Source organism: Musa acuminata, chromosome BXJ2-5, assembly GCF_036884655.1.
Source record: "Musa acuminata AAA Group cultivar baxijiao chromosome BXJ2-5, Cavendish_Baxijiao_AAA, whole genome shotgun sequence".
In the NCBI taxonomy this organism is placed as follows: Eukaryota; Viridiplantae; Streptophyta; class Magnoliopsida; order Zingiberales; family Musaceae; genus Musa; species Musa acuminata.
In genome coordinates this window covers 1838318-1862424 of record NC_088342.1, presented here as the reverse complement: position 1 = coordinate 1862424, position 24107 = coordinate 1838318, and the positions used below count along the sequence as shown (strand labels likewise).

Here is a 24107-nt window from a genome sequence, read left to right as displayed (position 1 = left end):
GGAAGGAGGTTTGGGACCCACAGGGAGCCTCCAACAACGTGGCGAGCCATCGGAAGGGATACTGCACCCAACACAACGCAAAATTTTCACGTGCGTACCACGTGCCGACCGCGTCCATTTTAAGCCCACGACTTGGAACAAAACCCATGCCCGGCGTCCCGTTTCTAACGGCGGCGATGTCATCGACGGAGCAGTCGCCGTCTCCTCCTCTTCCCAATCGAAGCGCCGAGGTCCGGCGGGACGCCATCTTCGACCGTTGGGTCCTCATATCCCCCGCACGCGCTCGCCGCCCTTCCGACTTCAAGTCCCACTCCCCCGCCTCCTCCTCCGCCTCCGGAAACCCTAGCCCTAAGCCCTCCTGCGCCTTCTGCGCCGGCCGGGAAGGCGAGTGCGCGCCGGAGATCTTCCGCGTCCCTCCCTCCTCCTCCGTCGACTGGAAGATCCGGGTCATCGAGAATCTCTACCCCGCGCTCCGCCGTGACGCCGAGCCTCCGGACCCGAGCGATGGCCTCGCCGCCGCCGGCACGGGGAGGTGCGCCGTGACCGGGTTCGGATTCCACGACGTGGTCATCGAGACCCCGGACCACTCCGTCCACCTGCCGGACCTCTCCCCCGAGGAGGTAGGGGAGGTGCTCCTCGCGTACAAGCAGCGGATCTTTCAGCTCTCGCGCCTGGGATCGATTAAGTACGTGCAGGTATATAATTGAAAGCTGGAAATTTACAGAATTGATTCATTTGTTGTGCAATTAGATGGCATCCTTCTGAATCGTTGGGAAAAATGGCCTTTTTGTTCCCCTTTATTTGTATAACTTGAGACGCTACCAAATTTGAATCTGATGCTTGAAACAAGAAGTCATTTGCATCTCGCTAGTGATAAGAATATCCTTGGTTTGTGATACATCTTCTGAGCAAGTGGGCTGTTAAACGATAACTTTTTCTTATTTGCTTTATATCAGGTTTGTTGGTTTTATGAAGCAAATGTTTATGTTATTCGTATAATCTCTTGAACTGATAAATTTTTTTTTGTCAATGGTGGGAAAAAAAAAAGGTATTTAAGAACTATGGTGCATCTGCTGGAGCATCGATGGCTCATTCGCATAGTCAGATCATGGGCCTTCCCTTGGTTCCTCCATTGGTTTCTTCTCGTCTTGATAGCATGAAAAAGTTCTATGATATGACAGGAAAGTGTAGCCTGTGCGAGGTTCAATCTGAGGATATTTTGGTCTGTGACACGGTCCATTTTTTTGCAATTGTTCCCTTTGCAGCTTCGTATCCCTTCGAGGTGTGGATTGTACCTCGTGATCACACTGCACATTTCCATGAAATAGATCATGAGAAGGTAAGGTTTCCTGATCTATTCCTTCTGCATATGTTGGGTTTGTTAATGTCTCCTACTAACTTGTTAAGTAAATCTATAGTGAAAGGTTTCTTCAACACATAAATATAGAAGTGTAATCAATAGGGAACTGAATCCCGTTAGAAATTTGCAAATATTTGTCATATTTCTAATTTATGCAAAAGAAGTTTCAGCATGGTTGAATATTCCCACTCTTCCTTTGTTTTCTAGATATGTGGGCTTTATTCACCTGTTCATTAACATTTACTGCAATCCATAATGAGTGGCTTTTATATGAGTTGTGTAGACCTAAGTTTCCACATGCTATTACATGTATTTGCATGCCTGATTAGGAAGTTGAAAAATCTACAAAATCTGGTGGATGATGCATGGTTGTTTACAAAGACATGGACTTTAGACAAAGATAGGTAGTGTTGTTCCTCAGGAGAGTTGGATTTTTCTCCATCTCTTACGAGTGTTGTTGCCTTTTGGTTTTCCTTGGATATGCTCTAGTTTTAAAAGTTTATTGCTTACGATGACATGAAGTCTACCGAGCCTCTAAATTCATATATCAATGTTTCTGCTGGTTACAATTAAAATGAAATTTATTTCAATGCACAAACAACTATTTACTCCTCAATCTGGTCTTAAAGTTGGAAAAAGAAGTCCAAACTGATAAAAGCATGAGGACAGAGGATGAAACAAAATTGTCAAATAAATGAATAGTTTGTCCCTACCTCTAATCCATTGTGACTGTCTTTTAAGTACAGCATAGGATAACACCATAAATATGCTGGTGGAAGGAAGACGCGGAGACTCTGCATCCGATTATTGTTATATGTTATTTTTGGCAGTGGTAAAATGAAGTGAAATTCCACATAGGTTAATTATACTATTCATATGCATCATACATATTGAAGAATCCTATTTCTTGGGACCTAGCCCATCAGGAAAGACCTCGTGTCCGTGAGGAATAACCCTGATTCAGACGCACATTAATGTTCACTGGAGGTTCATCTTTTTCCCAATGTTGTTGCAATAGATGGGCCTTAATGACTGGACATGTAATCTTACTTGCCATTATGAATCTGTGGTCAGAGGCTTGGCTCTAAAAGCAGTAAACATATATTTGAAATCAAATGCCATAACCTGGTATTCTGTTACACTATGGTGACTTTTTGCTGTTGTGGACAGGCTGTGGACCTCGGTGGCCTTCTGAAACTTATACTCCAGAAGTTGTCCAAGCAGCTCAATGATCCACCATACAACTTGATGATTCAGACAGCACCATTTGACTTGTCAACCTCCTGTGCACCTTACACACACTGGTTTTTGCAGATTCTTCCTCACTTGAATGTTATAGGGGGTTTCGAGATCGGGAGTGGATGCTTCATCAATCCTGTTTTCCCAGAGGATGCAGCGAAGATCTTGAGAGAAGTTGATTGCTCAAAATAAGTTCATCTCTTGCCTGATCACTAATTGTATGAATAATTCATTCAGAAAAAGAAACTCTTCCAAAGGTTGTTTTCATGGCTGTTAACAGTGAGAGAAATAATTTCCTTATATGAATTGAGTTGCCCAGAAGGGGAACTATGCTGGAATTATCTTTGCATCATTCAATTATCACACTTCTAATGTATCTTTGGAAGCTGACCTTGTTGCTGAGTGCATTGAACCCTAATATTAGTAACTTGTATACTTGCTTGAAAGAACTGATTCGAGTTTCCAGCATCGTGTATTGGGCTAAACAAATTGATTGATCATTCATGGTCCAAATATGAGCTAGCAGTTTATTCATGTGTTAAATCCTCATTTTAGTCTGTTGCAAGGTGAAATTTCATTTTGCTAGATTTTGTCGCTACTGATTGTTGAACAATAATATACACTATGGAATTCTTACAATGTGGTTGGATTCATGATTTTTATTGGTTTATGTATCACCCAATGAATTAGTGTTTGTTGTCTTCGAGGTTTTAAATGTGGTAAATAACAAATAAAATTTATATGTTAAATATTAAGTATTGTTTGGTAAAAAAAATTGTATTTCAAAAGCTCATTCAATACTTTGTTACAAATTTATCCTTCCAAAATTTTGATTTTTATTTAAAGATAAATATATATTTTTATATAAATTAATAAGTAAATAAATAAAAGATATATTCGTATAAATTAATATAAAATAATTTTTATAAATAAAATTTTATTTTGTAGAAAATAGAAATCATATTAATTTCTCTTTAAATTATTTTAACAATCTTATAATTTTAGATAAAAAGTCATAGGATATTTTTAAATTTTAAAAAATATATTAACATCTTAGCAAATGCTGAAATACTAATGTTATGTTGGTGTACATCAGCATTAGATCCAAATTAGATGTGATTTATAAATAATTTATCAAGCATTAATTCATATTTAAACATGTTTTTGATTTTCAATGCTCAGTTCAAATATATTTCCAAAGGCACTCATACAACCCTACATATATATTGAGAAGAAAAAACGCATCTCATGATCTAAGCAGTTGCATAGCAAATGGATTAATTGTCTCTATTTCCACATTTCTCGATACACATACAAGAAAAAAAAAATGTTAAAGTCGATTAATCGGTTGGGCAACTTCAACATAGTGGCTTTCTTATGATCCAAATAAATCCAAGGACAATGTTGAAGGATCTAACACCCCAAGTCAGTGAGATGATCAAAAATCTCATCAAATGTCATTCAGATACTTTGTAAACAATCTCACATTAGGAAGACAAGGATGCATCAAACTTGACAAAATTAGGGGAGATTAAACAATCTCACATTAGGAAGATAAGGATGCATCAAACTTGACAAAATTAGGGGAGATCTTCCAATCTCCCCAAAGATAATGGACACCGATGACTGCACATATTATGAAGATAAAAAAGGTTCTCCTTTTAATCCAAATAAAACTAAGGATGATTTCAATCATACATCTGAAAAATTAACATTACAATGGAAGGACAAGTAAGCTATACAATAATCATTCCATATATCATAGGAAAAGAAGAAAAAAAGCAGCTGGTATTGCAATTTGTTAATCCAATTCCCAAGATCTTGAGAGCATTTCAAGGCTCCAAATAGTCAGGAATTGAGTGACACAATTGCTGGTCTTGTGGAGAACAAAAGATGCTTAGTCTTTGTTGAATATTCCAAAAAGAGATTTGATAGCATTGATGGCATTCTCATTGATGAAGGACTCATCAAACTTCTTCATGAGGGGTTCAAATTCCTCCGAAGCACGTACGTTGGCCAGATCAGGATCATTGCGGATAGTCTGCAGCATTAAACACATGCATATGACCGTTAAACACGACACTGGCAACAAATGAAGTAGTTGCAGTCTTTTCGTTTTTCCCAACTATCAAAGAAGGTGAAAACCACAAAAGAAAAGAACAAAGAAAATAAAATTTGGCTTAAGTTGTTCCAGTTTCTTCAAACTCCAAATTTTTATTTTTTAGATGCTGTATAACCACTCTTGTTTAAGGATGAAAGAGTTCCTCCATTAGAACGGACCCTTAGAAAACACTCTTTGAACTGACATTTAGGCTCTATAAACAAAGTCATAATTAGATACTCAAAATCTTCTCTTCTTCTTGCTGTTTTATTAGTGTTGATTTACTGCTTGATTTTCTGAAAAAGTTCTACATAAGTTAATTCATGATTCTACTCACACGAAGGATAATACTTATTGAATACAAGGGTAGAAAATGGATAATTCTCATATGCAAGGATGAGATTTCGCCTTTCTTTATCTTTTAATTTAATTATTTAACTTTTGATGATGCATATTTTTACTATTGTTCGAACAGATGTATCAAAACAAAGAGATGAAGTCGATGGCTTATATCATAAGATCCATGTAAACAGAGTAAGCACTGGAACTACGAGTCTGATTACCTTGAAATCATCGTATCCTGCTACCAGTGCATCTTCTAGTGCCGAAATACCAGCTTGAATCTGCAAGGAGAGTCATCAGCTCCTGCTTCTCTTTCTGTCGTTTTAGTTATTTGACTAAACTATTTGAGTTTGACTTACCTGATTAAGCTTGGAATAACAGCACGCCACATTGTAGCTTGCTATTGAAGATTCATCTGCCTCAGGTTTTGAGCCCAGCACAGACTCAAACTTTTCCAAAGCTTCTTCATACTTCCCATTCCTTGTACACATGAAGTACCTTAGTCAGACTTCAGAGATGTCGGAGGCGAAATGTCAAACTCATTAGTCAAGCACAGATTTCCATTAACAAGTAATTAAACGATTAAACATTCTCAAATAATGAGGAGATTGTAAATGCCTTGTTGAGCTGAAACATTATTCGTAAAACTGTTCTAGTTGTATTCAATTGTCCTCGTCAAATAATTATGTCAATGTTGTGCTACCAAGATCTGGAACCTGATCATTAGCCGAAATCCTTGTTACACAAGGAACACACATTGAGCTGCTTAGCAGCAACCTACGTCTGAGACGAACCTGCTTCGCCTCAAAGGCATATTGGATTAACAGAAGATCTTTGTCTTATCATTTTAACCTTCTCACATCACTTAAGGATATCATGAATTGAGACTGAAAGGATCGGATTAGATCCATCGATGACTATTGGTTGGTCAGCTTGCGCTACTCTAGCATGAGTATTCTTACTTGCATTATCAAGTGAAAACTCTTTCTATTTGACAAGATTGACTTAGCAATTTAAACAAGAAAAATTGAGGATTTAGTTTCCAGTTAAATCTTATTTGGTGATTTTAACCAACCACATCATACATAGGAGCTACAGGCATATTAAGAACAAATGTATCACCGATGAAATAGCATATTGTGGAAAATTTTACTAATATGAAGATGGGATTACTGATCAGCTGAGCTGAGTATAGTCGGGAACCAGGCATGCTTACTAATATGTCTTTGTGAATAAGATTAAGAATATATAGCCAGTTAACAGTATCTTTCTTCATTGTTTGATTGATATGGATACCATAAAAGGACACATGTTAACTAGTAACAAGAAGATACAGAAAACATAAAAACAAAATAGAATTTGAATTCCCATATTCTTGGTGAATTCTTCCAATTTGACGATAGTGACTTTTCAGTTTTTGATCTTTCTTGGCTTCTGACTTCTCATATATGTTTTTCTCATTCCTGCATTTCTATGCAAAATCATTAATTAGAAAGGTATCATCAGAACTTACTTGTAAAGCTTTAATCCTTCTCGAAGATCATTCTGCCTGCGTTCTTTTTGTTCCTTCTTCCGCAAGTAATTTTGCATCTGAAACAAAATTTTCAAAATAATGCATGCATCAAAATCGGACTGCCGATATATAGAACTATACTTTATTAATACATTTATCCTTAACTAATTAGGAGATTTACACTTGAACATGTAGTATTTCTGATGTACGAGGGACTCATGCCATCCTGGGCATTGTTTCTGTTGCTCAAGTCACAGAGCTACTTGTTATATGAAATGAAAGTCCATAAGATTGAGCAGTTTGTAGCTTAGACTCTGAGAGTTACAATGTGCCTGATAATGAGATCTAAAAGCTGTACTTCATCTTGAAATCAATATAACATTTCATCTACTTCTGTGTAGTAGTTTCGAAACAGTGTGGGGTTCTTAACCTGCAATTCCTTTTCCAGAAGTACATTTTAGAACTAACTGACCACTAATCAAGTGTTGTAATCCTGATATGATGAGTAGACCGAAAATATGAGCTGATGTGAAGATGAAGTAGGACGTGGTAGTGATAGGATATTTATCAAGTTGTAGGGATTCTTATAAATGGTACTTACTTGAATTTGCCTCACTCTGTTGCTAATAAACCCAGCATTCCTCTCAGCTCTTATAATTTCTTTCTCCGTCAGTTCACCAGCATCAGGCAACTTTCCTGGGGCATTTCAACATAGCAGGATTTGCGTGCTAGATTACAAGTGCTTACAATTTTCTATTCTTCAGACAAGAAATCAAATGCTTGAACAAAAGAAAGAACAATTCTACAACTGTTTCACATGATAAGATAGAATTAGAAAATGGATAAAGGATGCAATGACTACCGGAAGATATTCTCAGCTGATGTTGCTAGCAAATTAGTGCAAACCATTTTGAACAATTGAAAGCTTGGCGAATTGATTTTAAGAATTGGCATCCAGCTGAGATTTTACCTATTATCCTTTTTGGTGCCTATTCTGTGCATCATGATTTGTTCTATCAACATGTCAAAGGCATTGCAAAATCTAAGATATTGTCATTGTATTGGAAGAAATATGATTTGTTGGATTTGTATGTTAAAAACATGGTGATACTTGCATCGGTCCATAAGAGCTGATAAGGTGGGGAAACTCACCATCTCTCTTCTGCATTTTCATGAGCAAGGGACCGATTCGCTGCCGGATGGTGTACATCGTTCTCCCGTACTCAGCAGCCGGCCATATTTCGGTGCCAAACACAGCACTGCATGCCATTTAAGCATTTAGCTCATGTGTGTGTCTGCTGACAATGAACTTGACGCAAACATTGCAGAGATGCACGCAGATTGAACACAAATCTTAGAGAGGGAGGAGAGTTTATGAAAACCAAAACGACCAATCACCGACATGCCTGACCAACAAAGAAGAGAGAAAGAACGAACACAGGCAGACGGAGCAAAGGCAACAACACCTTGTGGCAATTACTCTGTCTCCCACAGTGAACTTCCCCGACGTATCGGCGGCGCTACCGGGTGCTATCGCATCGATGTAGGTGCCTCCATCACGTCCCTTCACGAACTTTAGCCCATATGGCTTCTCCAATTCAACCTCGTACTCCTCACCTTCTCCTGCTCCGCCCTCCCCACCGTCCGACTTCGAAGGCTGAGACTCAATAGCTGAAGAAGAAGAAGAAGAAGAAGAAGAAGAAGAAGAAGAAGAAGAAGCAGAAGAAGAAGAAGAAGAATCCGCTCTAGCAACAAGGCCTCTATGCTTATAGGATTTGGTGCAGGAGAAGTGGGGGAGGAGAAAGGAGGGTGGACTTCTCCTGGTAGGCTGTGCTCTCAAAAGGGAAGGGGATGAACAGAGAGATGGATTGGTGACAGTAGCGATTGACATGACTTGTTGTGCTGCTCTCGCTGGTGCACCTCTTCACCTGTGCTTGCGAAGCGGAGAGGAAGCACCGGAACAAGTGGAGGGGAGGAAGAAGGGGGGAGAGGAGTCATTGGGAAGATCACAAAGGAGTGGCACTGGTGGCTCATGTTTGCAGTTGAGTTGAACACACCATAAACGGAGGCCACACAATCCAGCAGAGGTGAGAGAACATCCTAAATCTAAGCCATCAACGGTGCAACAGTCAGCACAAGGAAATGGTTCCGGATCTGGAATTCATCCACTTCACGATGACAGGTCTGCATCGAATAAATACGAGCCACGTGTTAGAATTTAATATTAATTGTAATCCTTTTGTTACTATTTATAATTTTATTTTAATATTTTAATATTTTTAGAATATTCATTTGACATAAATATCCTCTTTTTCTTCCTCCTCGAAGAATCATAACAACGAGGATTTACGAGATCATTAATTCATCAATTTGATGAGCCTAAAGCATATCGTCTAAAATATTTAAATCTAAATTAATGGTTAAACTCTGTTCTTGTAACTCAACTTCTTGTTTGTCAAATGGAGAATAAGGACTTGAGGGAAATACAAGAAATTTCCATAGATATGGTAGAAGATTGGCAGAGAATTTGGTTCACAACCATCTCCCAGAGAATGGTTTTGATCATTCGATGGAAGTCTCAAACACACCTTTGATATGATGGCCTATTCTCATCATCTCTGTTTTTGGTCAACTGTTCACTGAATAGGCATTTGATCTTACACAACATACATGTCATTTTAGAATCAGCTACACATTTATCGTTCTTTGACATGTTACTGCTTGCACAGCAAAGGGATTCTCTGGAATTGTGATGAGTCTTCACTGCAAGTCAAAACTTTGGAAGACCTCACACTCATAATTGAGGTTGGGTTCAATGGTGATGCTAAGCAGCCTCCCTAACATGTGCTTGAAGAAGCAATTCTCATGGACTTGAAAATGAAGGTCTTTGCTGATAAGCTCCAACATTATTATTCATGCACAATTAGTTGATCAAAAACTATAATTAGAGCATGGAGATCATGAAGGATGCTACATCTGCTTGTTAGGATATAATAACTCACTTCCATACTGAGCTTTTCCTACTGGCTTCAACTGTTTCTCTACTTCATGAATCAACTCTTATTTCAGGCATCATACACAATCTGGTGAGCTTGACATGCAACAGGACTTTATTTTTTTCTTGAGAATTTGCATAAATATGGATTTAGTTAAACTGACAAGATTTTATAGTCCAACTCCCGATCCATATGTTATATCTCCAATTGGCAGTACTAGATTTCTTGGCATCCTTGAGTGGAAAATTCATAGCCATGAGTAGCAATGCAACCATGTAGATCTATATTTTTCCATAGACTGGATAGAAACCTTGCAAAACTTTCCTCTCAACTTCTGCATCTGGAGAACGATATGATGGTAACTTTCTTAGTTTGTTTGGTCGGGAAACTTAGATGTGAACAATGTTCTTATCATTCTTTTCACTAGGATGAATGGTCTGAGCTACCTTCTCATTCTAATCCATCTTGGATTTCTATTCAATTCCCTTGAATGTGTTAAGCTCAGTATAGGGAGAACTCATTCAGAAACAAAAAACCATTTGCAATTGAGATGAGGATCGCTGTGTTGTAAGCTATGATAAATAACACTAGAGCTGACTTGGAAATGCAGTTGCCATGGATATGCCAAACTAGAATTCACTATATCACAAATACAAATTATAAATTTGGAGATTGCTATCTCTTCAGAGCTTCATGAGTCAAGCCTTTAAAGCAATGCTACAAAAAATAAGTGCTGAAATTTGTCGAAGCAATAGCTTTGAAACATGCACTGAATAATTGATAGAAAAAAAAAGATAAATGAACTTGGTGTGCTGAAGACTGATAAGTTTGGAAAGAAAAGGTCATGAGCTTTTATATCTTATGAACATGATGTATCTGAAAGCAGCACTGACATAACACATCTGAAAAGCCAATCTGATTTTTGAATATGGATGACTGAATGAATTCCAAACTACTTATTTAACAGCCTCTGTGACTAAAATCATTCTCAAACATCTCGAACAAAATGAAGAAATTGTAGGAAGCAACTTTCACCAGAGAAACTCAGCTCAAGACAGATGAAACTGAAATGAAACAACAGAAGACAAACAAGGAAAAAATAAAATTGAAAAACAAGAAAAAAAATTATATATAAGAAAATAAACTTAAAGAAAAAGGAATATACAGAGAAGAGTCAGTGCGGAAACCATTATTATAATTAGGCATCATCTTTTGAGGGTGGGACTTGGTGAAGTAGCAAGGTTACCGAAAATTGTCTTAAAGCATATTGATATACAACAGTTATAACATATTCTTAGGCTTGCTAAATAGCATAGGGCATTTTGGAGTTCATGAACTGTCTTTTTGCACCATTTGCCTATCACCAGCCACTCTTAGTGATCTTTCACAATGATGTTTCTATGCAAGGACGCTACATCCAACAAGTTACAATGTCAACAAAGCATTCTCTGTTCCAGTTATACTCCATCTACTTGTACTCTGAAATATTCATGTATATATATGTATATGTATACAAATATATATGTATACATATACATATATATATATTCAAGTGATCAACCTCATTAGTTGATCATCATCTGACTTATACTCAAAAGTCAATTTGGCATGGATACTCTTTAAGGACTCAATATTTGACTATTATGATAATAAGAATATTAAGATTATTTTTTATTTTTCAAGCTCAATTTAGTTTATAGCAACTATGATTGGAAGCAATTGACTCGAGTTCTCTGAATGGATATTAATAGGAGATGTGTGTGTGTTGCAATGGAGTTTGAGAGAGTTTCTCATCAACAAGGTCCAAAAAGAGTTTCTTATAGATGATTAGAACAAAAACAGCTTAAAGGAAGTCCAGTTTCCTGGCACTAATTTGGAGTAGTGACCATATATTCACAGAGGATTCTTATTGCAGTTGAACCAAAAGAATAAATAAATCTCTTGATAAATATATAAGTATGTAGAGAAACAACTATATATATACTGAAAGCAAATGCATGTTCTAGGAATTCATTGATATGCATACCAACTACATGCTCATCCTTTCCCTTACATGCTGATCCAAAATAGCAAGTGCCTTGTGCATGTTTTACTTAAACCAAGATGCTTGCTTTTTTCTTTTGGTACTGACTCAAAATAGATGACTTACTTGATTTAGAAAAGGATACCACACATATATTCTTCCAAAGTTTGAAAAATAACATAATTATTATTATAAATTTTAATATAATATATATGTCCTTTAATATAATAAGATCCTCCATTATATAAGTATCATTAATATTCATCCAGAAAATCCAGGATAATGGCTTCCGAATATGATTAGTTTTAGTTTACTTGAGTCAAAGAAGTATACGGATATTTTTATTCTACCTAAAACATTTTAGCATCATTATAAGAAAAAGTAGAGAAATTGAGCAGATTCCGAATCTCTTAGAAAAAAATATTTAAGTTAGAAAAATACGACTCCTCTGATAAAATACTTTTGAGTATTTATGTTTTGCCTAACTTATTCAGCCTAAAACTTTTTTTTGGAAAAAATACAAACAAAACTTATTGATTATTTTATGTTTTGGATAAAAAACATGCTTCCCAGAACTATTTGTTACAAACTTGATATTAGTGTTGTTCTATTTAGGTAAACAAGAAACTTTCATATTTGGTTTAAAAAGTCTTAGTGTGAGATCCAAATTTGTAGAATTATGGCCATTCACCATCAAGAAAAAGATTTTCTTATCAAAGATGATGAAATAATTTTGAAAAAAAAAAAGAAATATACATCAATGCACCAATGAGAAGAACCTTCCACTTAACAGTCAATTGTTTACATCAATGCATCACTAAAAAAAATAAGATGGAAAAATAGAAGAACCACTTATGTCTTAAAAAAAGTACTTATGGGTTGATGATATGTCATTATATCTCCAAATCCAAAATTGTGAGTGCTTGATAATTGACAGAATACAAGAACCAATAAAATGAAGCAAAGCAATTAATTAGAGAATTTTTTATTTAGCATTATGAAGTTCCTACTAAACTAATTATTTTTCTTAGTAAAGTTGAATCTCTATTTTTAAAGGCATGGAACTTCTCATAGGAAAGAAAAAAGAAAGGTACATTTACATTTCTTACTAACACCAAAGTCCTACCTGTCTCATTATTGGACTCAAGAAGGATATTTTTGTGGGTCCCTTCTTCTACACAATAACTAGTCAGGAAGATGAACGGGTAACAAATGGAGTAAGTCTTGGAGTTAGAGTGACGCTCGAGCGGAGCGTCGCGGGCGCTTGCGGTGCTTCTTTATCAGCTTCTCATCGAGACCAAAACCCTCTCTCTCTCGCTCTCTCTCTCTCTCTCTCTCTCTCTCTCGTAGGGTTTCTCCTCTCGACTCCCGTTCTCCCTCTAGGGTTTGGGCCATCAGATCCTCGCGGAATCGCGTGCTGCTCGCGCCCCTTCGCCACCTCCACTTCCGACCATGGCGGCCGTATCCCCCGCTCCTCCTGCTGACCGTATCCTTCCCTCGCCTGGCGAAACGACTCTCGTAGTTCCTCAATCTGTTTCCGCTTCGACTTCAACCGTTTCTGATGCTATCCGTATCTCCGTTTCGTTTAGCCGTATAAAGACTGGATTTTGCTCCGCTGATTTTGATTTTTAGGCGGTTCGGTCGGGTTTTTTGCTTATGTCGGACGCCTCAAGCGTGACGAACGCTCGTTCTGTCGGTCTTTACTTCGAATAGAGGGTTTAAGGTCGTCAAAACGAGATTTTGAACTTTCATATTGATGCTTGGCGGCAGGATTTTACCGTTCTTGATATGTTTATTAGTTGTTTAACACTGTGGACTTCTCCTTCTCGAGAGATTTTGTGCTTGGATTTTATTAGCTGAAGCTCATGAAGCGATGAGCTTGAGCAATCGATTCCTAATTTTTCTTTGGTCTTGAACCATATATTTCATTCACGATCTGAAGACTTATTATATGGTTTCCGACGTTTTTGCTGGTCTTCTGCTTTTGTCTAGTGTTAAGTATCAGTGCATTGTGAAGGTTTACAGTGAATATGTTAACATATTCCTTAACCAATCCGTCACAGAAACCACGGATCTGATGCAGAGGCTATCATTAGACCCTAAGAACAAGGGTAACGATGCTTCGGATGTTGCAAAGCAGGTAACTTTAGCAAATTTGCCAACTAGTCGTTGTAGATCATGGTTGTGCTTTTATGGCACAAAATATGTAAGCTCTGAGTTGGAGCAGGGTTAGTATTAATACACTTTTGGATGCATGTACCAGCCTTCTGGAGTTCAGTATGGTTCAGCCAATGGTGGGGAAGTACCAATTGCACCGATCCCAACCTATGAGAGATCTCTGACTCCTCTACTTCAGGAGCATATGGATGCGAGCATGTGCTACTTACCTAATGGATACACTTCATCTTTCTACTATGGAGGTTAAATTGATTTCAACTCCATGAATTTGTGTGATCTTAATGACCCTTCAGATGTGTCAGATTCTATATTATCTTTTTGGTTAAAAGCTTTGTTGATCGCAATTAATGTTCTGTTAACATATATGATTGGTGAAAAATATGTTTCTTCATGACTCTTGATGCTTCTTATGCTTCTGGGTAGAGGAATCACCTAGGTTTATCTTACTTCAGGTTATAATGGATTGATGACAGAGTGGGAGGATTATCCTAGATATGCTAACCCTGATGGAGCAGAGGTGCCTCCACCTGTAAGTTGTCTTGAACTTTCTATTTTCAAGTGTCAGTTGTGAATTGTATTGTTAATTTTCAGGCTCGGTAGGTTATTTGGCATGTCTCATCATCATTCTGTTCTGTTATCTATATGTTCTTAAGAGCAAGTTTCTGATAGTATTTCCTGATTATTTTAAGGGAGTTTATGGGGACGTGTACCATCATGGGTATGGTTATGCTTCATATGGTCCATATCCTTCTCCTGGTTCCCCAATTCCGACTTTGGGGCAAAATGGTCAGTTATATGGATCCCAAAACTACCATTTTCCAGCTACATACTACCAGCCTCCAACACCCACCAGTGCACCATACACGACAGCCCAAACTTCTGGTTCCATTGGGGAGGTTTCCACATCTGCTGCGGCTGACATCCCTCCTAGTCCAGCTGATACAGCAAAAGCTATTTCAGATGGAACAACTAAAGCAAGCTCGAATAGCAACAATGGATCAGCAAAAACAAAGCCATTTAGTCCATGTTGTTCATTTGATAAAGGTGCTTTGCCTGGTGGGCATCCTCCTGCAGGCTTCCAGGATCCAAGGTTTGGCGTTGATGGTATGTGGTCACCTGTTCCATTCTCTGATGGTTCAATATTTCCGGATGGGCAAAAGAGACCACCTCTAAGTACTGCCTCTCCTACGATTTCACATACTGGCAGCACTACATCTACTATAAACCAGAACCTCCGTCCTCTTCCTCATCTCATGGTATGTAAGGTTTAATGCTATCTTGTCTGTTAATAGAATATATCTACATTTTGCTGAAGCGTAACCATATCTGTGAGGAGTTATGCTAACCAATATAGTTTGTGCCTTCAATAAGTGCCAAAACATTGAAACTAAAGACTTGCTTGCTGCAAGCCAAAAGTTACTTCTTAACCTTCACATGCTTTGTGTATATGCGCTTGGAAAAATTATTAGAGGCAGACCAATTATTTCGTTTGCTTTCATGTAGGACATTGCTTTAGTCTTTCACTAAGGCGTTCTAATTTTTCTGGCAGGGAATACATGGTTCAAGACCAGCAACTCCTGGAATGGTGAACAAGATGTATCCTAACCACCGAATATATGATCATCATGCTAATGGATACAGAAGTGGTCAGGATTTTCGTTCAGGTATGCATGACTCCAGAATGAATGGAAGATGGGGGATGTCCATGGATAGCAAGTATAAGCCGAGGGGCCGGAGCAGTAACTTCTATGGTTATGGTAATGAGAACTTGGATGGGATGAATGAGCTCAATAAAGGACCAAGGTCTGGTCATTTCAGAGAGCAGAAGGGGCTTGGACCTACAATTACTCTTGCAATTAGGGGGCAGAGCCTTCCTGCAAATGGAAATTCTCATGATACTGACGGAGTTCCCGAAAAAGATCAATACAACAAGGCAGACTTCCCTGAAACATATTCAGATGCCAAATTTTTCATCATTAAGTCATACAGTGAGGATGATATCCACAAGAGCATTAAGTACAGTATCTGGGCTAGCACACCCCATGGGAACAAGAAGCTTGATGCTGCTTATCAGGAATCTAAGCAGAAGACAAGTGGATGCCCTGTCTTCTTGTTTTTCTCTGTAAGCATTAGTTTTGAATGTTAAAATTCTCTCATACTTTTATGTTCTTTCTTGGGATGCTGATTCTTTTGCTATTGATTTATAGGTCAACACAAGTGGACAGTTTGTTGGTGTCGCGGAGATGGTAGGTCCAGTCAATTTCAACAAAACATTGGATTACTGGCAGCAGGACAAGTGGGTTGGTGGTTTTCCTGTGAAGTGGCACATTGTAAAGGATGTACCAAATAGCATTCTGAAGCATATCACATTGGAGAACAATGACAATAAACCAGTCACAAACAGTAGAGACACTCAGGAGGTGAGGAAGTCGGGTTTTTTTTTTTTTTTTTCCCCTGTTGACCATCTGGAATCGTAATTTTGATTATTTCTGCCCGCATACACTTAAGGTGAAGCTCGACCAAGGTCTTCAATTACTTAAGCTTTTCAAGGAGCTTGTGAGCAAGACATCCATTCTGGACGATTTCAATTTCTATGAAACCCGCCAGAAGATGATGCAAGAAAAGAGAACGAAGCATCAGCAGCTCAAAAAAAAGGCATGACCAGATTCTATATCTTTGAGCCTATCATATGCTGGGACCTTATTTGTTGATTTCAACTTATAATAATGCAGCAACCCAAGGGTCAACTGTTGTAATCATCTTTGCCTGATTTTCTGGCCGCAGTTTATATACACGAACTTCTGGCCGCAGGTCATGGATGGAAAACCAGTGGATTCTGAGGAGAAAGATAAGGAGGAAGCATATAGGAATGCAGGGCTTCGGAAGCCCTCGGAAGTGGTTACAATTTCGAAGAAGGAATCTGGCCAGGGTGGGCTTCCACCTGTGGAACATGTGCTATCAGAAAAAAATGGCTTGGCTGCAGCAGTTGGTGTTGCACCTAAGGATGTCAAACCAGCCACAGAGACGCAGCTCGCGGCTAATGGTGTTGTCAACAATTGCTAGGTTTTTCCACCCAACTACAAGCAGCTGCAGCTATTGGATGCCTGCACATGAGCTGCTGCTTTCAGGGGTCTGACATGTATGCTTCGTGTGAATCTCAGCTGCTGCATTGTAGATATGCAAAGCTTTAGTCTTACCTAAAATCCAGTTCAACATTGATTTTATTTAGGGTTTTCAGGTTGGTGATTGGGCTCTTGGTATATGATTACTGTTTATCCGCCCAGCATGGATGAGATATTGAGACTTTAAATCAGTATCACAGAAGAAAAATTTTAAGATCTTACGACAAGTAGAACTTTCATAGATAGTGGTAGAACATAAATTTGTGTGTCATACATGTCAATGATATTATAATAATATAAAAATTAATACTCACATTTTCTAAAAGCAAGTTTGGAATTCGACTTGAATACAAACGATGAACTGCAATAAGATAGTAATGTAATAAAAAAACTAAAAAAAATTCATTTATGGGATTCGTGCGGCAGTTCTTAAGCTAATTTGTCAACTTATAAAATATATGAAACATCACAAATTAGGATAGACGCACATCTATAACCGCAACCAGAAATATGTTCAGATAATGATTAAACTCCAAAATTTTAAAGTCACGAGGAACTGATACAAACAACATCGATAAATCTTTGAAAAAGCAAATTAGCATAATTATTTTGAACAACATGAATAGAGCTTTGGGTGAACAACTGCAAAGCAATGCCTCAGGTATACCAGGCTCAAGAACATTGCTTAAACAGTCTCTTGGTAGTTTCCAAAAGTGCCCACAGTTGGGTGGTTTAAAGTTGATGAGGAATTATTCAATTATGTAGCTCCATCTCCACTTGTAATCTCTGGATATCATCTGCATAAAAATTACACTTGGGAATAAGAAGAAAACTTCACAAGGAGTTGTTCAATCGCCAATCGAATCTCTGAAAATTATAAACAGAGTACGATAAAAAACAGTGGCCGAGCAAGAATTTTATTTCACCATAATGTATTTGCTATCATTACAGAGAGGATAAAAAGTGCATCTTGAATGAAAATCTTAACTTAAACACAAAACAAAGATAACCAATAAATTGAATTGATAATATCACACAACTGGTGGAACATGTAAAGCTTATCACAAATTATCCTCAGACCTCCTTTGCAACTCAATCCCAAGAGTTAAATCTTATATTAAAATTTTTATAATTATAAAAAATAAAACATCTATCTTTATCCTAACATCGTCGATTTTACCGATGAAAACACAAAAACAAAAGATGATAAAAATAATCTTAATATTCTAATTGATGGTACAACGGTAGTAAACGACAACACCACTAAAGGCCGATGGTGACTGTTATGGATAAGAAGAACAACAAAAGAGCGGCTCAACATCTAAGTCTATGCCAACATAAATGTAGAGCAACATCGCTCTACAATTGCATCGATAGCCCTTTTGTCTCTCTGCATCTGCATCAACAATCCTTTCACCACTCAACAACTACATTAATGTTGACACAGATACAAAGCAATAAAAAGGCCACTCAAGTGTCAATTATAGATGACTACGACAAAAGATGAGAATCGCTCTGCATCTCTATTAACACCAACGCAATTGCTTAACGACATTTTCATTGATATGCATCTACATCGACATTGACGTATATGTAAAACGACCCACACCTCTTGTCGTTGCTCTCCTCATCCACAACCACTCGAGCGATCCTTTCGTGGCTCTACGTCTGCTTCAACATTGACACAATTGTCGAGCGACGAAAGAGCCACCGTATAGATGGCAACCCTTTCACTGCTCGACAACTACATTGATGTCGACAAGAAACGACAAAAAAGCCACTCGACAACTACGTCGACATCAATGAAGATGCAAAGCGACTCTCACCTCTTATCATCGTTCTCCTCATCTACAACAATCACTTATAACACTAACAACACTGCCATCCACCATCATCGATGTTGTCCACCACTACTAACTAAAATATTAAAATTAACTTTTTATCTTTTATTTTAATATTTTTATCGATTAAATCAACGACGTTAAGATAAATGAAACTATATATTTCACTTTCATAAATATAAAAATTTTAATATAATTTTTTTAAATCTAAGGAACAAGATGTTAAGAAGGTCTAACTATAGCGTAAAACCTATAATTAGCCCGAACATATATGAAAATTTAGTTTAATGTTAAGATACAATTAGACAAACCAATATAACATAATAAAGCAAACTTATAGCCATAAAAATCAACAAAAATAGTTACGTCCCAAATGACAAGACAACAAACAAGAACATCTACATATAATAAATAAAAGTTTAAAAGCTAATTTACTATACTAAAATGCCTGCATTCATGAGGCAACTAGCTATGCAAGTAGCTCGCGTCATCTTTTCCTTTTTTTTGTAAATGTATCACATGCTAACAAGCTTATTTGTTTCATATTGATATCTTGTTATACCTGTTAAAAGTTAAGTAACCAAAACAATAACAAAACTTGTCATTGGAGAGAATCTAGGAGTCATCAGTGAGGGAGATAACAAGTCTGAATGTTACAAACTAATCAAGGGATATAATTTTAGGGTCCTGAAAATAAAAATTACAAACATGGAAATGTAATAAACCCTACACAACTCAAAAATAATCCTTTTTATTGAATGATTTCAGATTGTCGAAGTCCAATGATAACTTAGTATCAAAGCATTCTCAATTGACAAAAAATCACAACTGCAGAACCAAAGAGAAGAAAAGGTCAAAGTTCTTATAAGAGCCTCAGAGATCTTGGTGGATAAAGATCATCAGATGGTTATCACCATCAAGAGTAGCAAATATCATCTCACATCACAGGCACTTAGAGATGGAAAAAAAAAATTCTATGTTAAAGAACAATCTTAAAGCAGGGTCATACACAAATTAAAACGCCATTAGAGAAAACATAGAAGGAAACACAAATCAAAATTGTTACAGAAAACAGACATTTGAACCAACATAGATCTGAATATACAAACCCATAAATGCACTATAACACATCGGACGGTGTCTAACAAAAGAAAACTTAAAACAAAACAAAAATCCACAGAAAGAACAGCATATTTGGAGCTTCTGATCTGGTAGTAAGAGATTGGAAACGGCTTGATGTGTCAGAAGTAGCTGGTTACTAATATCATTTTTAGACATCATCGGGAATCCGTCTGTTCCTTTCATCATCCAACATCACGGTTAGAACAGATCATAAAAATTGGATCTTGAAGGAAGATCTGTCGAATACACTGCTTCCAGAGGCATGAAGCAACATAGAATCAATTGGAGAGGAGAAAGATGTATCGACCTTGTCACCGAAAGATCCTACAGAGAAACCATGTAAAGGGAAAAGGATCGTCGGAGCTAAAGGAAGAAGTGAATCTGGCCTAACGATAGATTCCTTGCTGCACCGAAAAACCAACAGCAAGTAATTGCAATATTAGGCCTCGAAAGCCGACTCAAGAAACCCATTAATCGATTAAAAAACTCCCACAAACATCGGCAAATAAGAGATCACGAATTTCCGAATCAAAATCCAACGCATTAGAAATTGGCTCCACGAAGAAGAACGCAGACCTAATGGAGAGAAAGGGTGGCGAGAGGTGGACGGCGGGAGCAGGAGCCCTGCCAAAACCCTAATAGAGTTCCATTGGAATCGCCTCTCTCGCCCATTTAAGGACGCCCCGCGGAGTGATTCGAGATACTTCGGGTTTAAAGAATTGCGGCTACTTCAAAACCTATATATTATCGGGTCGGATCCGAATAGGTCAAATACCGTTATCCGATAAACCTATATATGCAAACATTAGAATTTATACCGTGATCGGATATTATCGAGTATTTGACCCGAACAAATCATGTGTAGAACTTTGGTTCATACTGAATCCGATGAAGATAATGGATCCAAAATGATTTAAAATTAAGAAATTGAAACCTAAATATTATCGGGTCGGATCCGAATAGGTCAAATACCGTTATCCGATAAACCTATATATACAAACCACGAGCTAGATTTTTTTTTGTTAAATTTAAAAAATGGAATAAAACCGAGGCTCATATTTTATGTAATGTAAGAGTTGATGCCGATGAATAAAATTTTGTAAATGATAATAGATAAAGCATTCGATGAGTTTGGTTATATCCTGAGAATATATTCATAAATGAGAGGAGCTCAAAGATAATATCGACTAACTAATTAATCCATGAAAGGAGATAATTATCATTAGCATGTTTTGTTAAGATTGACATAGTCAAACACATATTTTTTTTATTTTTTTTAATAAGTACAACATTAAACTACATCTCGATAATAAACTTTGCTCATAATAATTTGTCTATTTCATCGTTAATTGTTTATCGGTAACGAGGAACAAATTTACGAGACCTTTGTGAAGTTGTGCCTCGAGAAAAATATTTTGATAATGTTAAGCTATTTTAAGGTCAATTCATAATATGTCTTTCGATGACTATGCAAAACACATCATATGTTCTCCTAAAGAAAATTGATATATTGCACCCATCTCTCTTTTAGAAGTGCTCGACCTTAATAACTCAATCGAGTCGAGCATTTGTCAAAGGGTACTTCAATTAGCAACTTCATTAACTTAGGATACGAGAAACTTCACAAAATATTGAGGGTCTCATAAGTCGTACCTAGGGTCGGGCCTTCTTGGTAAGGAGATCACCCTCATGTAAGTATTGGGATTACTCCATTTAGTAGCTTCTTAGCTTTCCAATATCGATTCTTGTCGGGAATTTATTATCATATGGTAGATCGATACCACCACCCTTAGTTGTATGTCGATTATGTTGTACATTGGCCTATGATTATGTTGTATGTCGATTGAATATCTACCATTATGAATTTAGCTAGTATCGTTTTGAAGCAATATTCATATTCAAATATGACACATAGGATTATGATCCCAGACAAAATAGAATCGGTAGTGAAGAACTCATAGGGATATGGTCATTAGTTGAGAGCCTAAATTTTTGAAAAGCGTCAAAGTAGTTGATATCGATAAACTTACTTATGTCAATCATAACTCTTTTTACCTGAATATTGATCATCATTATTGAAACTACTAAGGCATCATCATTGTTCGAGTCAAGATACTATGTATTTTCCTCCTTAAAGGTTATATTTTCCTACTAAGTACTTTTTAATGATAGCTTGAACATAAGTTTTATGACCCGATGAGTTATCTTCCTCCGAGATAGGTCCACCAATAATAACATCAATTTCCAAGGTCGAGATGAGGGTTTTTGATGTTTTTGGATTAACCACGTGAGATGTCTCTAGTATACGAGTTCTTCAATTTGTAATTTCAAATCGGTGACAATCCTCCTCGTTCATCCATATACGCTGATGTTATATTGATAAATCAATATCCTAATACTTATTTTCATAATCATATTTAAACCTATCAAAATTGAACATAAATCTCATGATCTTATAGAAAAATAAGAAAATCTATCGATTCATTATCTCTATGTTATTTTTTCGGTGAAATAGACAATATTTATATCGTGAGTAAAAAAAATAAAAATAATTACACTTGTTTTAGAAACATATTGAAAATATGTCAAATTAGAATTTAAATATTCTAAAATTCACATAAAATATAAAATAATGATTGTTTCATTATATGGATGGGGTTATCATGCTATGTTGAATATGCGAAATAAAATTTGTATCATTATGCTCCTCTTTAGAATAATGTCAAAAACATGGTAACTTTTAATCTAAATATCTCAACATTTACATAAAATAAAATAAGAAAACTATTGGTTCACTATCTAAATGTTGTTGTCCTTCTAAGTCTGAGATAAATGAACTATATTTTATGCCATTAAACTTATTTTTTGAATCATGCCGAAAAACATGAACTAGGGAATTTCTTCCATCACATTTGTGGTTTATTTGCTATTTTTATGAATGTAATTGTGTGATCGAATGATACTTCTTGTAGAATGAATCATCTCCTTCGTTGTTCCATCGTAAATGAGCTTTCATATTGATAAAGAAGGATGCAGATCCCATAAGCAGGAGTAATGACACAAGCAATTACCATGATGTCATCTACTTCAAACAAAGCTAAACTGCATAGGTTTTCATGTTCAGCTCCGACCTCAAGAAAGTAGCCGTCACCGGCGCTCAACGGGGCCTGAGCAATTGGTTGTGACAGTTCACAGAGTTATCAGGTGACCTTCTACTACTTCGGAATGAGTTGATTGAGAACCTTATTTACAGAGGGTCAGAGTATGTTAGAATTTACAAGACGGAACGAATCGAAATCATGAGATTGAACTTGAACTCAAAGAGGATGGAATGGATCGAAATCTTGAAGCTAAACGGGTTGAAAGCTCTCCGGAGAAGGTAGAGAGCATAGGCGACCACGTAATCTTTTTTTTGGCATTACTTCTCGCTCATTCTCACGATTGGCTGCCCTACTCCATTACGTTATTACCATCTTCTACTTCTTCTACATCACTTTTGTGATAATTTCTTTCATTCGGTGTTGCTACTTGATTGCTCCCATCACAATTTGCAATGATCTGAGCTGTGTAATACAAAGATGGATTGTGATAGTGATCCTTCACATCATGGCAGAGCGAGCTGGTACGGTTTGGTTCCGTCTCATATGTGCAAGATCATCCACCTTTGGTGGGCCTGGTTTTGGGCTCTGGCTTTCGAGTCGGGTGCTCCTCGGGCTTCGATCCTTGTACATAGGTCGGGGTCGGGAAGGGGTTCCTGACTTCAACCTCTCCGAAGATCTTATTGGTGTTGAATTGTTGGAGAAAAAACCTCCTCTTGTCTGACCCTCGAGAGGTTTTTATCTTCCTCTCAGGGGGACTGGTCATACCTGGACTGTTTTATTATTATCAGCGTTGTACTCGGTCGATGCCGTCCTAGTTTTCGTAGGACAATGCTATGCGGGGTCATCCCGGCCTTTGTGGGTCGGGGGTACTCTGCGGGCGCCGTCCCGATATTTCGGAATGACACTGTGCTCGGTCGGTGCATCCTGACTTTTGCGGGACGATATTGTGGGAAGCCGTCCCGGCCTTTGCAGGATGACGTCGTACTTGGTGGGGGCTGTGCTGGGTTGGCACCATCATGACATTTGGGGGATGACGCTATGCCGACTCAATCTTTACGGGTCGGTGCGATATACACTCGGTGCCGTCCCGTCCTTTCCGAGACGGTGCTATGATTCGTCAACGCCGTCGGACCTTTACGGGATTTGTGTTAGTTTAGGTATGCCGACCT

General features: G+C 37.5%; 3 protein-coding genes, 1 long non-coding RNA gene and 2 other non-coding genes across 8 annotated transcripts; 2 read left to right on the top strand and 4 right to left on the bottom strand.

Annotated features, from left to right (window-relative positions):
- Nucleotides 1–127: 127 nt before the first annotated feature.
- On the top strand, nt 128–2937 carry LOC135612075 (ADP-glucose phosphorylase-like). Its single transcript, XM_065107844.1, has 3 exons — nt 128–695; nt 1049–1339; nt 2531–2937. Exons 1-3 carry the CDS (start codon nt 147–149, stop codon nt 2789–2791), a joined length of 1101 nt encoding a protein of 366 aa, XP_064963916.1. The 5' UTR covers nt 128–146; the 3' UTR covers nt 2792–2937.
- A 1297-nt stretch (nt 2938–4234) lies between these two features.
- LOC103983782 (protein MET1, chloroplastic) lies at nt 4235–8665 on the bottom strand. Its single transcript, XM_009401058.3, has 7 exons — nt 8022–8665; nt 7708–7814; nt 7157–7251; nt 6556–6632; nt 5402–5522; nt 5264–5323; nt 4235–4640 (listed from the first exon to the last, which is right to left on the bottom strand). Exons 1-7 carry the CDS (start codon nt 8444–8446, stop codon nt 4497–4499), a joined length of 1029 nt encoding a protein of 342 aa, XP_009399333.2. The 5' UTR covers nt 8447–8665; the 3' UTR covers nt 4235–4496.
- A 4216-nt stretch (nt 8666–12881) lies between these two features.
- Nucleotides 12882–16976, top strand: LOC103983781 (YTH domain-containing protein ECT4). 3 transcript variants are annotated; one of them, XM_065107838.1, is made up of 9 exons: nt 12882–13060; nt 13638–13714; nt 13838–13994; nt 14205–14281; nt 14442–15008; nt 15302–15874; nt 15960–16172; nt 16261–16407; nt 16564–16976. In XM_065107838.1, the coding sequence occupies exons 1-9, from the start codon at nt 13027–13029 to the stop codon at nt 16813–16815; spliced, it is 2097 nt and encodes a 698-aa protein (XP_064963910.1). In that variant the 5' UTR covers nt 12882–13026; the 3' UTR covers nt 16816–16976. The 3 variants fall into 3 exon arrangements, with proteins under 3 accessions (XP_064963910.1, XP_064963909.1, XP_064963911.1); XM_065107837.1 differs by having other exon boundaries at nt 16537–16976; XM_065107839.1 differs by lacking the exon at nt 12882–13060 and adding an exon at nt 13074–13092 and having other exon boundaries at nt 16537–16976.
- Nucleotides 16977–17367: 391 nt separating this feature from the next.
- Nucleotides 17368–20542, bottom strand: LOC135612073 (uncharacterized). Its single transcript, XR_010486743.1, has 2 exons — nt 20414–20542; nt 17368–17671 (listed from the first exon to the last, which is right to left on the bottom strand). It is a non-coding gene; the product is annotated as an uncharacterized LOC135612073 (long non-coding RNA).
- Nucleotides 19585–19666, bottom strand: LOC135613282 (small nucleolar RNA SNORD24). The gene has a single exon (XR_010487265.1). It is a non-coding gene; the product is annotated as a small nucleolar RNA SNORD24 (small nucleolar RNA).
- On the bottom strand, nt 19952–20030 carry LOC135613285 (small nucleolar RNA R12). The gene has a single exon (XR_010487268.1). It is a non-coding gene; the product is annotated as a small nucleolar RNA R12 (small nucleolar RNA).
- Nucleotides 20543–24107: the final 3565 nt, after the last annotated feature.